The sequence below is a fragment of the Amblyomma mixtum genome, chromosome 5, assembly GCF_055824585.1.
Source record: "Amblyomma mixtum isolate Tamu chromosome 5, ASM5582458v1, whole genome shotgun sequence".
In the NCBI taxonomy this organism is placed as follows: Eukaryota; Metazoa; Arthropoda; class Arachnida; order Ixodida; family Ixodidae; genus Amblyomma; species Amblyomma mixtum.
Genome location: NC_143016.1, coordinates 37,643,192 through 37,659,122, shown reverse-complemented (window position 1 = coordinate 37,659,122; position 15,931 = coordinate 37,643,192). Strand labels below are relative to the sequence as shown.

Sequence of the window (15,931 nt, the reverse complement as noted above, 5' to 3'; positions counted from 1 at the left end):
ACCTTGCACAAATATTTATACCAAATGAATAAAAACATGAAAAATGTGTTCCTATTGTGGTGTTATTTTTTCTTCTAAGTCAACCAAGCAAAGTGCTTCACTTTCACAAGTTTGACACAGTCTGAAGAAACCTCCTGTGGAGGCGGTGGCTCAGCTGCTCCATCATTTTCTTGGTCAATGTCCATGTCGGCATCCGAGTCAGAATTATTTTCGTTTATGTCATCATCAGATGCAGCACCATCGCACCTCCACCCTCCAGCACTGAAAAAGAAAAAGGGAAGGCAAAAGTATGAAACAATGGCTTACTATCACAATATTAACAGCAATATAGAAACCAATGGCTCGTGCATAACTCTAGCCTTCCTTAGAGCCCTTTGTCACAATTCGTCACTAAGCTGTAGGAATGCACAAAGCAAATGTTTTCATTGATGGAAAAGTAAAAGCTGGATCTTGATTTCCATTTATTCTTGTGGCATTAATAGAACATCTGTGCGCCACTCTTATCAATTAGTTATGATGATGATGAATTTTTAGGACGCAAAAGCAGCTTTGGCCAAACAGCGCCATGGCACAAGGTATTTTTGTCTACACAAAGTGGGCTTAAAGACCCATTTCCCAAGCACTGCACCCCAGTTAGCCTTGCCTTCTCCAGTCTGATGGCATCTGACATCACTCCCCTGCTCCCAAACTAAGTCCTGCCCCTCCCCCTCCCCCCCACCGTCTGTCTCTTATGAGTGCCATTCACCGTCACAACGGCGCGCCACTCCGTATTGCCACAGCCGGAAAATTAGTCTTCGCGGCCGACGGAGGTGAGGTTGCTGGATACCCTTCACTGCTCCCAGACATCCTTCCTTCCATTGTTATGCTCAAAAACAGGGTTCATGTGTTTGCGGCTGGTGTTTCAACTATGGCGCTAGTGGACACAGGTGCAGCTATTTCTATTAAAAGTTTATATTTTTAAGAACATGTTAGGCCACAAAGTGATGTTTATGTGCGACCGAAGCGTGACTTTTTATGGAGTCCTGTGGGAGTGTGTAGTGCCAAGGTGTGTCTGGGTGGAACAGTGTTCTTGGCAAAACTTCCAGTGCTGACTCACTCAGCACGTGATGTTGTTCTAGGCATAGACATTCTACGCATGTGTGGAGCCACAGTCAACTGCCAGACGGGCGAGATAAGCGTTGATGGCGCCCTTTTGTCGAGCTTCTTCAAGGCATCCCCGCTTTGTGCCGAAGTGCATTGTATGTGTGCAATACCGTCGTTCCTCAGATGTTTATGCTGTGCATCCCAGTTTCGTGCTCCCGCTGTCTGAACGAGCCTTACGACGTTATCATCACGCCAAACTATTCAAACTGTGCCAAGAAATCGGTTCTGGTTCCTCATTGCTTGGTGCCGGTGAGCCAGGGCTGCACACTAGTGGACACAGGTGCAGCTGGACTATTGTGGACTATTAATTGCTTAAAAATAAGTTTTGACTTCTAAAATATAAAAAGTCAAAACAAGGTATTCCTTCTATGTTGAGAACTTGAACATCCTGAAGAACAACAAGAAGGAAATAAAAGAGAGAATCAGTTACCTTTTTGTGAATTCGTTAGCAGACAGGAACGCTGACAGCAAGTTCTGGTAAAAGCTCGTCACTGGTGGCAGTGCATGCGACGCCACGTCCAAGAGCTGCAACAACAATCAAGGAGCATCTTGCAACACTTCTCAGACTGGCTACTGCATTTAGTGAGACATGAGGGCAACTCAGGGCCCACACATTACCCAGAAAGCCATGGCAGTTGCACGCAGCAGCAAACACTAATAATATGTCTGATCCTGCCATCTGAAGACGCAAACATCGTTGGTCGATCATAGAAGTGCCATACAAGTGTCAAGCAATAAGAGAGAAACTGCCTATCAGAACAGTTCAAGACAACTCTCTGACTGCTTCAGGTACACACACGTAAGCAGATCAGCTACAGCGCCTTAGCACGCACGTGCGCATGCATACACACCTGATGCACTTCCCGGAAGCCCGGCACTCCCAGCCTGTGTTGTTCAGGGGCACTAGTTGCCACGGCTGACCGACTCTCTTGCGCTACCAGGGTGCCAAAAGGTGTTGCAGGAAGTACCGCATCCAGCTTGACAGGCTGAAAAATGACAAGAGAACATTGTAACATCTCTGGACTGAAAAGGAGCTGCAGAATCCACTGATTGTCTGCTTATAGAAGTTGAAATTAGTTTATCTCCTTGATTCTTTACCAAAGGGAAAGCTAAAATTAAAACCCGTGTCACAGATGTAATCTATTATCTAAAATCTAACCAAGCAGTTAGTATGTTAAATATCCACTGTGTAACAGAGGGCACAAAAACTATAAAGCATAAAAAATGCATATGCAATGACCAAAATGTAACACCTATTTACACAGTAGCATGCAGAGTACAAAGCAAATTCACAAGAAAATGACAGCCACATGTCTACTGCAAAATAAAATTTATTCCTTTCAAAATTGATCTTACTGGAAGAAAAAAAAATTTATTCTTTTCAAAATTAATCCACAAGAATTGCAGGAATATTTTCAGCTTTACTCACTATCTCTTCTTCACCTTTCCTCATGCAAATACCCTTTACATTTCCATTTACTTCCATTTCCATTTACATTAAGCACATTTTGGTGCAACACTCTTGCCAAAATGGAACGAACTGATATGGCAATAGTAGAGTTTGTGCGAATATTCGAATGCTTCGAATATCGAAGCAAATAATGCGGTATTCAATACGGGCTTAAAAGCGATTAGCAATATTCGAAAACCTTGAATATTTCCAAAGTATTCTGAAGTTTGAGAATTGAAGAAAATAAGCCTCCGGATGCAGCAGCCGATGACCTTACATAAGCTCCAACACTGCGACGCAATCGCACCGTTCTAGATGTTGGCACACATCAAACAGATGGTGTGGCAGCTTCGTCCACAAACTTGGCCTTCGACAGGGTTCGGCACGTCGCCGAGGACACAGTAGGCAGCCTAGACGTGAAAGCGAACGCGCTGCAATGGGAACTACACTGCGCCTTCTGCATGGCCTTCTGCACAGAAGGCCCAAAAGACGAAGATGACAAAAAAGATATGAATGCAGAACTACTAACATGACCGATGCGAGACCTCCGTCGGTGCTGGCTTTGGCATTTGCGGTGTCAGTGGACAGCAGCTTCGAAGCCAGCATTATCTTATTTAATTACACCCTTTAGACGGCTGAATTTAGACGAGAGGTGAAATGCCGGCTATTTGAGGTACCACAATAGAAAGACGGCACCACGAAGCATTTTGATGCAGGTGCACAGTCTTTACTTCGAAGAGCACCGCCACATTCTTGCTCTCACTTTCTTGCTGTAGGAATGCACCTCCCCGCGGTTCTCCGCTCCCTTTTCGCGCATCAAGACTAAGGTACTTGCCTCAGTAGAATACCTTAAACCTGTTCTCCTCAAGGATAGGTGCATACCGCACCTTTGCACAGAGGTGCATGTGCACAAGGAAAGAGGACACGCTTGCATCTCCTTGTGCCTCGACATCTTGACATCTCCATGCCGATGACATGTCTCCGTCAGGGGCACCGCAATGCACAACGGCGCAAGGTTTGTTCAAGCAAGGCCCCACCACAAAAATCCCGGGTGCCGAGTCCTCCAACTGGTATAAGAAGGCATGTTGCGTTCCACTTCCAGTGCCTTCACTTACATCTTTCGACTTTTGCGTAATGAACGAACAACTCGAGCCACAGCTTCCTCTGGCAGTGATATGAACGTGCGATCACACATGCGGTCACACGACTGTGTGTCACGTGAATGAGGTAGGAGAAATTGTGGCATCAGATGCAACTTGTATGAAAAATCTGTCTGTCACCTTCATATTTAAAACCAGCAGCATGTAAAGAACCACATGATAAGAGCTTGAAACTATGATGCTTGGTGCACTTTGGCTTGCTGCTCTTTGAACCCTGCGTAACACAAGTTTGAAAGCATTTATTTTTACTGTTTCATTTTTTATATAAGTTGCGTTAATGAATTCTGCAAACGTCTTTGGGTGTATGCCACTGAGCTCCAATGAATTATGTTTTTTTCTTACTACTACATTAACAGCTGCAAACTATTCACTTTGATTTGAGAATAACCGTACCACTTTGAAACTATTCAAACAAAATAATTATCTGCTTCGTATTCACTTCTGAGGATTCACTATTCGCACATGCCTAGGAAATAACCGTGCGCTCACATGTCACCACCTTTGGTTGGTCTGCAGCATTATCAAGACAAGCACAGCATGCTAAACAGAATGAAAAAAAAAAAAAAAATGCTTCTATCCAATGTCGCTGCAATAATGAAAAAAATACCTGGTTTCTTGCCACAGCCTCCCTTTGTTTGGCTTCCTCATCCCAGGAATAGAGCTCCTGTGATAATGCAAGCAACAGTTCAACAAATTACACACTATTCCCTGAAACTAATGAAGCCAGCTTGTCTTTCCTGCTAAGCATGCAGGGAGAGCATTGGCCTTAAAGCCTACCCTGTATCACACCACTCAACCCCCATTCACTAGCACAAGTGGCCCCCTTAGAATTTACAATGACTGCTTTACAAGCAGAGGCAATCAGTGACAGTCAGCAGTTCGCAGCATTTGGCATCAGCAGAGAAAACTGCCAAAAGCTAAATACAGAGAAAATATTATAGGCAGTTCAAGGCCACCCCCTTCAGAAAAGAAGCCACGGTCTCTCTCTCACTCTGTCTATGTGTGCATGCATGTGTGCATGTACTGGCACGAATCCTGCAACTTGCAGACTCAACTCATGGCGTCCACAATGAAAAGGACTCCATGATCAACGTTTTGAAGTCAATGGAGGTGTATTGTATCTGGAATCCATGTCAAAAAAGGTGCTGACGTACCACAGTTTACTTGTGAAATCGGCTAGCGTTGACAACATCTGTACTTCATTTTCAGTGAAATTAGCATCTTTGTTGTTAGAATGCAGTAATCTATCAGTACAGGCCAACTTGACTTCATCCTCAACGTTGAATGGGTGGCTACACAGTACTATACGGCAGACAAACTTCTGTGTCACACTTTGAGCACTGTTGGATTCAGCAATGCCCACTGCCCTGCTAGTACATTCATGCACAAGCCTCTTCTTTTTGATAATAGACTTAATCAGTGGGCCCACCTGCTCTTTACTGAGAAAGCAGAGCCGCCGTCGAGCATCACCGCAGGGGCTGGTCAAGCTGTCTGGCAGAAATGCAGCGGCCCTGATGGGCTGGCATTCGCTTGGAACACTGCTTGTCTGTACGGAGTCCTTGTTCCTCGGCTCAAACAGCAGCACTGTCATGGTGGCACACACAGGTAGGCAGTGTTACATATTTTCACAGCAAGGTCACAAAACCAAAGACAAAGGAACCAGGCACCTACTTGAGTTGTTGTCGCAGAATGCAGCCATGACATCGGAAGAGACGTCCCTCACCAGGCACGTCACTTTGCACTCAACCTCCCACAGAACTGCAAGCAGCAAAGAGAGCAAAGTGGAGGGGGCATGTGGCAAGCATGATCACCTACACAATTTAGCGCCACCACTAAACAAGACACCACTGCCAACAGCATGCTCCTACAAGCCAATGATCATGTGTGCCAGTTTATTGTAGTAATGTGTTTTGTTGGATTTTTTAGCACACAGACAACTAAGGCCAACATGCGCCATGGAGTGGCCATGGGAAAATGGCAGCAGAGTGGCACCAATGTAAAGCTGGCACATGTCAGAGGTGACAACAGATCCATCACTTGAACTAAGGGCTGAGTGGCCACAAATGTACAGTCTTTGTCAAAAGTAACCAGGCTGCATGGTTTGCTTCTAGCTCGTACAGTGGAGCCCTTACAGCTTCCCTGAAGCTGAAACTGTCGTTAAAGGTAAGGACTGGAGGTCTTCTTACCTTTCAAGCCCTTTTGATCTCTAGAAAAGCCACAAGGGCTCCACTGTACGAGCTAGAAGCAAACCATGCAGCCTGGTTACTTTTGACAAAGACGGTACAAGAAGGTCTGGCACGAGCTGATTCAGTAGTACTCCCGCAGCACACTGCTCTGACCAGGCTCCCTTTGGTAAAAAAAAAAAAAAAAAGTTTTAGGTCTGCTTTAAATCGAAATTATCGAGATTTCACTGTAAATGAAGAGCTTGCCTGTAATGACCTCACATACAGTCAATCGGTAGCATGTAAGTGTGCACAACCCACCTGAAAGTGAGACAATGTCCCACACGACCAGCTTCGTCTCCGTGCAGCTTGAGAGCAAGTGTGAGGAGGCACCTTGTCCAAAAGACAGCGCTCTGCAGATACGGAGATTTATGTCACACCATTTGGCTGAGAGAGAACAGAAGAGATGTAGATCGAGAAGGCCCTAGCCACAGCATTTCCCATTCATGTTGCAACAGCTTTCGAGTAATTATTATTGGAATGTATGAAAAAAAAATAGTAACAGCAAGTACATGCAATGAGGCAGAAATGATTTTGATAACGGAGTCACACTAATGTGGTATGTGTCCCTTTTTACCAATAACCAAAACCTTCTTTAATGATAAGAACAGAGATGGAAGGCCAGTGAAGTGTTGAAAATGGCTGTCACATTCAGATGCAGAATGGTGCTCCACACAAAGCCCATGGCATTTTCATAGGCAGTACGAGTACAGTAAAAACTCGTTAAATACAACAAAATCTTGATCATATGAATCTCCCAGGTCCCAAAAAATATTTGTATCATCCGAAATTCCTATCATCCAAAAGAACGAACTTTGTATGTAGAATTTACAAAAATCTGTTTTTGGCTGGCGGCGTTTAGGTACTTATGGCTGCGCGCCACTGCTAACTCGTAGTGTCAGCGATGTATGGGCCACGCGCCGCGCCCCCTTGGTCAGTTGCTCTGCAGCCGCTGGGGGTTGATCGGTTTGTTCACATAGGAGGTTGTGGCCAGTACTACACCAGGGTTGCCAAATCCTGTTCTGGTGAGGGAGTGAATTTTTGGTTCTAGTCACCGAGATCAGGCAGCACCCCAGGCCTGGTTATTCATCTCCATCGACACGAGTTTTCTTTTTAACCCAGTGGAGAATTGGGCAGCCCTGGGATTCAAACCCTGGTCCTCTTGCATACGAGGCAGACGCTCTACCAGTGTCACTTGTACACTCTTGATGCACACGCAATGATAGGCTTGACAAAACTCGGAGGGTTTCATCGCCGAAAAATAGCACAGCCGCATAGCTTTGGTTTCCCTTTTTCACAGTTTTGCTCCAAATCATGATGATGGTGGCCCATACATGCATCAGCCAGCCGAGTGTAGTTTTACGGAAATTCAGATGCTAATTGCTGTGCTGCTGGGCTTTTAATTTTCACATCAGATGATGTCTCACCGTTCCAGCGCTCACGTGTTGCCCTTGCATCTGTTCCCATGGGTGTCATGCTCTGTTTGCGTGCCGTAACTGCACACTCATCACCGTGTGTAGTTTGTGCGGTGCAGCCTTCTCAAGTACAGTGTCAGCATAGTGTCGTGGCCTGTGAGGAGGCTCCCCTGTTACTGCATCCCACCATGAATTAGGCTGTGGAGGCGTTTGTTTTTTTTATTCTCCCTGCTCCCTCAAAGCCCGAATTAATGACATTTTGCTGCAATTTCTTTCTCCCAGATCAGTGCAGCACCCCCCTGATACTCACGTGATATTGGTGGGGCAGTCTGGGTGGGCTAGCGCTGCCCTCAGCACACAGTCCTCGGACCAGAGGGTTGCTGACCGGCCAAAACTGACGGCCAACAGTGAACCATCCTGGGAGATGGTGCCCTTGCCAGCCACAAAGCCCCGAAAAGAGCCAGTGCCAATGCAGTTCCAAGAGGTCGTATACGTCACTGTAGCAAACCACGGGTAGAGGACCATCAGTGAGCCCTAACATCCATGGCAAACTAGAATGTAACTTGATTTTTTTTTTTTGAAAGATTTTTGTCTCTTAAAGTCTCCCTCGCGTTACAATCGAATGAGCTGACTGCCCTAAAGCAGTGCAGCAACACAGCCATTTCGAAGCAATCACACCTCTGGTTACGCTTCCGCAGTTTTCCAATGTTATTTTGGCAACACTGAGTATCATGAAAGCCACACCACAATCCATACAAAGTCAAAACCTCATTTGTGCAAGGACAATTTAAATACGTCGCAAAGGCAGAGCTCGAATGAGGTCTACAACCAAGTGCCAGTGACATCAATAAGGCTGCGGAACTGAAGCGCCAAATGAACTGTGTGAACAAAAACAAATAAGAGGAAAATAACTGGTTACGTATTTGCAATCCGTAACCATTTAAAACGCATTTTAATTACTGGTTTTAATTAAGGACTCAAAACAAAGAACGTTTCAATTGAACCTTCAGGAATAAATTCCACTGAACGGTACTGTGCAACTTACGATCTTTCATATTTTTTTGCTACGACCACCTCACTATGGAATTGATGGCTGAATATGCCTCAAAAAACAAGTTTTCTCCAATTCAGAATTTTTTTTTTTTCCAATAAGGCCTATGCTTTTTGATCTCTAAACATTTTTTTAGTTTCTCTGCCCCCTGGACAACTTAGAAAAATAGTTTGAAGGACTACTGTGAGAACTTAAAATTTGATAAAAAATTTCAGTCCTACATTCATATATGATGACCCGTGTTTTTTTTTAATGAAAAACAAGCAAAACAGATACAGTACAGTTTACTGCATATGAAAATGCAATGTCTTTCACCTGTATAAAAAATGTTTCACAGTGGTGTAAAATTTTTTTTTTACAATTTTTTTTAAGACTCGGTTTTGCTACCACTTGCAAACTTAAATAGCGGCCACAAGAAAAGCGCCCTTCAAAGCCCAAGTTGGTTTGGGACGTTAAACACCTACAAACCCAAACAACAAGTCCATAAAATGGCAACACGTGCTCAGTATGACGACTGCTTAGTCCACCCTCCGTCAATCCTGGCGTCGGATTAATTTCGCGGACATCTGACCCCTGAGGTGAAGAAGAAGCTGGAGGACACGAAAAGCCACCCTGCTGTTTTTACCCAGCCAAAGGGATAATATCTGTGCTGCAGACACTGGACGTCTGTCTAATTAAGCAATTTAAGGACAAGGTGCAGAAAATGCACACTGAATAGATCTAAGAGAACCAGGCCCTGATGCCCACGGAAAGAACCAAGCGACTGTGTGCATTGCAGATCGTGAGTGGTGTTTGCCACTTGGTACAGCCTGCGTCACGACACAGTCATTAGGTCATTCAAGAAATGCTCTGTATAGAATGACCATGACAGCACCGAGAATGACATAGGAGGGTCGACAGTAAGAAAAACTCTGTTTCCAAAAAGAGGGTGAGTGTTGGCCCCGATTTCCTTTAAGGGGGGACACTGTTCTTGAAAAAAAAATTTTTATTAATGAAGTCACAGTTACGAAATCTTCAGGGCGTATGTATTTTTGTGTGCTGATTCTAAATATGTCATTTAATTTAATGTAAAACAATTCCTTGAGCACTTATGCACTTTTTATGCTAGTATTTTGCGGAGAGTTTTGAAGAAAATTTGCTGCTGGAAACTGGCTGAAATGTATGCCATTGGGTTCTCTTGGCACCAAGGAATACAATAAGGATGAAATTGTCTTCCTGCCTTTCATAGAACTTATGTTATAGAGTTTTGAAGTTGTCGCTTCAGAAATGAGAAGGAAAGTGTGTATTCCTGTTTCTGATGTGGCACCTTCAGTACCCTATTACTCAAGTTCCATGAGAGCCAGGATGATAATTTTACCCTTATTGTATTCCTTGGTGTCAAGAGAACCCAATGGCATACATTTCAGCGAGTTTCCTGCAGCAAATTTTCTTCAAAACTCTCCGCAAAATACTTGCATAAAAAGTGCATAAGTGCTCAAGGAATTGTTTTACACGAAATTAAATGACATATCTAGAATCAGCGCACAAAAATACATGTGCCCTGAAAATTTCATAACTGTGACTAAATTAATAAAATTTTCTTTTCAAGACCAGTGTCCCCCCTTAAAGTTAGATACTTTTTTTAATCTGCTGGTCTCACATAACTTTCGTGGTTTTTTTTTCTCACTGGGCAGCATGTAAAGTTGTCCCTCACATTACATTCGTGTCGCGTTACATAAGTGTAAATACGGTACAGCATGTAGGAAAAAACTGCCTTAGATCTATGTTAGAAATTCAAACTGTTTTTCTCTTTCCCTCATGCATTTACATGCAGCAACCATGAATTATTTAGCATAAATTGTGAGTGCCCAAACAAAGGTACCAGACCTCTACACTGCACAAGGCTTTACATTTAAGGTGCACTAAAGAGGATTCTGAGTTCGTCTTTTTACCACGGGAACTAGATCTGCACACTCCTAGCAATCTTAGAAACTTCAAATTATTGTCCTGTGCACCCGATTTCCCGATTCAATCAAATTAAATGTTCCGGCTCCTGACATCTTTTTTTTTTAACTCACACCCAAAAAGAGGAAGAGTGAGCCAACGCATGGAGTGCCTTTCAGCCAGCCACATGACGGCTTGCTGCTCTGCCATCGGCGGAGTGATATGTAGCGAACAGCGAAAGTAAACAGTCCACGTATATTATCATTTCTGTGGGCCTAATTTGCGGTATGTAGTCTCCGACTGAAACTATTTTATTGATGGAAACCTAAAAAACAAAATAAAAGCGAAAGCGAAGCCACCACGCGACAGACTGAAAGGAACTCCACGCTTTGTTTGACTTCTCCTACTTTCGGAGGTAAGTAAAAAAAAAAAGGCGGGAGCCGGGACGTTTAATTTGATTCAATAGGGAAATCGGCCGCAGAAGACAACAATTCGTTTCTAAGAATGCTCGGAGAGTGCAGATTAAGTTCCCGCGACACAAAGACGATTTCAGATTCCTCTTTAGTGCAGTTTTAAGGAGGGATGAGAGGATCGAAGGCGACTTTTCTATTTTTCGACTTAGAGTGATGAAATTTGGCAGACGGGCTTAAAACAGCATCAAACAATCAGATATAAAGTTTCACAATGACAGCTTCAGTAGGCTCCCTTTCATCATTGTTTATATGGTGCCTTCATGTTTGCTTGTGGCAAGCCTAGCATGACAAAAAATTTAACAGGCTACAAGTCTGTAAATGCTTTTAATATTTACAAAGAAGTGAGGTGTAATACCCCTGTCAAGCGCGCAAAATAAAGTGCACTTACAAAGAGTGTCACTTGCTGAAAGTGCACTCTAGCACAGCTAAACGGCGTAACATAAGTGCACTTGCCAAAGTGCGCACTCATGTCGGAGTGCGTTCACAGAACGCACTTTCAGGGCTGAGTGTGAGGTACGAGATCCGATGCAACAACGCTACCCGCCGCCATCTTGTTTGTTGCCGCAATTTTGGATAGTCTTGGTTGGTCTTGGCTTTTCTTCTATTTCTATTTTTTTCCCTTCGTTAAAAAATGTCGAACCTTGTTTTATTTGTGCTATCACGTTAAGCAATCAATTATTATGACTCCTTTTTTCTTTTCCATCGACCTCTTCATAAATTCAGCTCATTTTCTGACGCCATTTTTTTTTACTACGAGTGCACTTTGCTTTTCCGTTTAGCACCGCGTAGCCCAAAGTGTCACTCGGGATGCCGAAGCGCGCACTCCCCGTAAGTGCACTTAACTTGCGCGCTTGACAGGGGTATGTATAAATCAAGACTCTCTTAATTTTTTTAAAATTTCTCTGCTATTTTTCTAAAGGACTCAATATGCACCTTCTCTTTATGCTTAGAATGTATCATGCTCTAATTACCATGTAATAAAAACGTGTGAACCTAAGCGGTAAATCTGAGACTGTCCTGACGCAGACCACATTTCAGTGATTAAAACAAACGGGGTAAAAATCCATGCACCCATTACTGTGCTACGCTTTCCACGAACAAGGTATTAAGCTCAAAACAAACTTTCGAGAACACAAGCCTGAAAGTTCTAAGCTAGCACACGCTGTCTATGTGTTGATGCCGACAAATATATTTATTTGCAGCGCTTAAAGTTTATTTTTGAGTGAAATATTTCAGTACAACATAGAAACAGTGCTGTGTCAGAGATGCCAAAAAGTGTACTTTTCAAAAATCGACTTTTTTTCGTGATTTTTAGGATCTGATCCCCACATCCCCCCTTAACACGTTACACTGACTGTTATTTCCACCACATTTGCAACAAAACAAGGACAAAACGAAAACTCACACTGATGTTCTGATGCAGTCACATCATCCTGGGGGGCCCAAAGCCGAAACTTGCGGTCGTCAGCTGTTGTGAGTGCAAGAGGGCTGCTGGTGCTGCTGCTCGTACTGCGTGGCTCGTATAGCTGCAGGTCGTTGAGGAAGCCATTGTGGGGGGCATAGACGCTTGTGTCCAGAACGAAGCTGCCAGACGCAAAAAAGTGGAGGCAGCAAATCAGCACCCCATATCACAATGATCACACCAGAGCCTTAACGTTTTGACCAGCAACAATGACGAGAGTGTGAACGCGAGTGGAAAAAAAAAACAATGGTATAAAAAAAGTAAAGGCTTATACTAATAATATTAATAAAAAAAGTTCTGCAGAAATGCAAGCCCATGTTTGCAATACCAAAAACAAGGACAAAATGGAAGGAACAAGCAGAACAGTACACTAAAATTTTTCTGGGTTTTTTAGATGCCCAATTTTTTTTTTTTTTAGGTAGGCAGTGGTACACGCTGTCACATAAGCCAGAGGTTTACTGCCACAGAAACTAGACTGAAGCAGCACTCTTGGTTGTTACTGGGAACAAGAAGTGCTTTTAACATAATAATTTATGTATTAGGTATCTGAAGATGTCTGGACCGTGCAGGCTAAGAAAGCAACATGTGCAAGACGTCACTGCCTTGCGACTAGTTCTGAACTTTGCTGGCCCTGCTTCACTGGATGTGGACAGCCCTTGCACGCCTGACCCCCTTTCTCCAAACAATGCAAGAGAGTTGTTAGTCCAAATTACAAGCTGGTGAAACTCAACGGTGCCAATGATAAAACTCCACAATTCCAGAATGCATGTAGCAACAAATTATGGACTTTTCACATTGACACCTTTGCTACAGAACTGTTTCATGCACTTTTAACAATGCATGCAAGTTCTAAAACGTGCATGTTGGTTGGTTTGGTTTGGTTTATGGGGTTTAACGTCCCAAAGCGACTAAGGCTATGAGAGACGCCGTAGTGGAGGGCTCCGGAAATTTCGACCACCTGGGGTTCTTTAACGTGCACTGACATCGCACAGTACACGGGCCTCTAGAATTTCTCCTCCAAAGAAATTCCAGCCGCGGCGGCCGGGATCGAACCCGCGTCTTTTGGGTCAGCAGCCGAGCACCATAGCCACTGAGCCACCGCGGCGGCCTAAAACGTGCATGTGGTTCAAAACAATGCCTGAAACAATTTTGTCGGTCACGAAGCAGAAACTTGAACAAAAGGAAAGAAAGAAGCCTCAGTCTGTCGATCAACACTTTAAAGAGACAACTTGTCCTCTAATATGCCAAAACAACTTGTTGAAATGTTGCCAGTGGGCAAAGGCTTCCCTCATCAGCTTTTGTTTGGCTTCAAGAAAACCACCTCCGCCACTTTTTTTTTGTCCTACTGTCTGCTGATCACCAGAAACACTTTTGAATCAGTAAGGCACCTTACAAGCGATGTAACTTTCAAAGAAATTTTGACTAAACGGACTACACAAGTGGTAATCATCACAGAAGGTTAACTATGTAGCTTTTGTGGTTGCTCTCAGCTCAAATTTTCTCCTCAATTTTTTTCCTCGCACCTGTGGTAGCAATGTCCTACCAAGGCCGCGCCATTACCAAGACTGTGATGGGTGCAAAGAAGACGTTCAGATGCTGTGCAATGCAGTGCAGTATAAAATGTGTTTATGGGCATATGGGATAGCATGCTTTAATATGTTCACTGCAGTGGTGATTTTCGAAGCCCTAATCTCTCTGCGGCGTGGTCCACCGGTGGGCAACCTTTAATTTTCTTGGGTGTGTCGCGACAATGCATAACTACAATGCACAGGGAGCCAGGGCGTAGTCAACTTCTTGTAACCGCCAATAAATCGCAACAGCGACATAGCATGTGTGCTTTTCGCAGGCTCTTTAATAAGTCAGAGCTGACCCACAGATTCATCGCGCGACTCAGTATTCATTGCTGCACAGCATGAATGCACAATGTGACCCACCACCGGTGACCTACAACGCAGTGAAAGTGTGCATGCGCCAAACACTACTCATGCAGGAATACAATTAATGGCTTTGTCTGCAAGTTTTGCGTGTCCGAAGCTGCACTTCTAGAACCTGCATAAGTGTGCACACACTGCTTCAGCCAGGTTCAAAATTCTCATTTCCTGTTTGTTGCAAGTGTTAGTTCACGACATCGTTGATTTCAGCTCGGCCAACTACTCAGGGTTTTTAATTATCAAATACAATAAAGACGCTATGAAGGCAAACGCTCACAGCATCCCAAAAAAATTGTTCTAACAACTGGCACTGGCAGGCCCGAGGAGCTTTCAGCCTGTGCACACAGGCACGAGGGAAGCAGGTCTCCACATAAGAATCACAGCGAGGGCACCAGATGGCGCCACGTGTTGGCAAGAGCGAGAGGGATGCATGTCTGTTTTGTCGCAACGAATCCACAAGTGCGCACTGGCAGTGCGAAAGTCTACACTTGAACCTCAATGTAACGAAGCATTCTAGTTTTCAAAACCTCGCGTCCTAAGAACACCATGTATTTTTAGCCTCAATATAATGAAGCAGATTTTGCTGCACTTTCAATGTAATGAAATTTAACGGCTGGCTGGAAACAAACCAGAAGAAAAATTGTATCACGGGCACAACTGGTTGAGCGGAGCACGTAAGTAATATGGGTGCCGCCCAGCTTTCACATACAGAGCGCACAGGAAGCAGAGTGTTTTTGGAGGATTCTTAGCATGGTAGGAAACAAATTTCGATGCAGTGAAATTTCAGTATTACCTCTAAGGAATTACCTCTAAAACTGACTTTCCTGTGCCTTGCTTTCGTGCTTTAAGGGGGGACACTCGTATTAGAGACCAAAAAATTACCCAAAAATTGATTTTCTAAAAATGACACTTCTGGGGCCTACAGCTATTACGGTATTCTCCAACTCTACCAGTTTTTCTTCTTCACAAAATCTGCATTTTGATCATAACACTAAATTCAGATCGTCGTGTAGGCTGAATTCGTGCAGGAGCAGATGATATAACGGCAAGAAAATTTTTGACACCCGGCTGCCTTAGTATGTCGGTACCTCGACGTCTAGGACAGAGGACATGTCATATATTGTTGTTTGCTGAGGGATGCTGAAGGCACAGTGTGTGCAATAATCGAAGCACAGTTGTTGAATGATGCTTACATAAGGTGATGACGCCCAGTACATAACGGTGACAATAAAAAGAAAAAATCACACTGTTGGTCACGATGCATACATAATGCCAACCTGTTTGTACTCTGAGCTGGAGTTACTCATCTTAGGCAAGTCAAAATCGGATATAAGAACAGCCTGCCCCTGCCTCAGTGCATTGACCCCACAAAGGATGCCCTCACTTACTTCTGGAGGGAGTGGTCGAAGCGCCAGAACTTCAGTCGCGTCTCAGGCCCCAAGTTGTCATCGGCCCAGTGCTCAACTGTAAGCAGCCAGTCTCCAGCGAGGGCAATGAGCACCACTTCTGTGTTGACAATGCCACCTTCTCGCTCCTGGGTCATGTAATTCTGGCCCACCACATCCAGCTGCACAGAACAAAGTTCACAAATTCTCCAGGCTGTTTGTGTCAGGTGCGGACAAGCAGGTCTGGCTTGTCTCTTTTGAAGGAAAACAGCGCACTTCAACTAGAAGGAAGAACACTGGCTGCTACTGACTAGCA

At 44.1% G+C, this 15,931-nt stretch overlaps 1 protein-coding gene across 1 annotated transcript in view; it reads right to left on the bottom strand.

Annotated features, from left to right (window-relative positions):
• l(2)05287 (WD repeat-containing protein l(2)05287) overlaps positions 1-15,931 on the bottom strand; it is a 28,761-nt gene continuing 12,830 nt past the window's right edge. Inside the window, exons 10-19 of the mRNA XM_089544028.1 lie at positions 15,619-15,797; positions 12,243-12,421; positions 7,701-7,887; positions 6,237-6,328; positions 5,425-5,511; positions 5,183-5,337; positions 4,361-4,417; positions 1,995-2,129; positions 1,574-1,668; positions 1-261 (exon numbers count right to left, since the gene is read on the bottom strand). Coding sequence (XP_089400154.1) covers positions 75-261; positions 1,574-1,668; positions 1,995-2,129; positions 4,361-4,417; positions 5,183-5,337; positions 5,425-5,511; positions 6,237-6,328; positions 7,701-7,887; positions 12,243-12,421; positions 15,619-15,797 — 1,353 coding nt within the window. The 3' untranslated portion in view covers positions 1-74. The remainder of the gene's footprint in view (positions 262-1,573; positions 1,669-1,994; positions 2,130-4,360; positions 4,418-5,182; positions 5,338-5,424; positions 5,512-6,236; positions 6,329-7,700; positions 7,888-12,242; positions 12,422-15,618; positions 15,798-15,931) is intronic.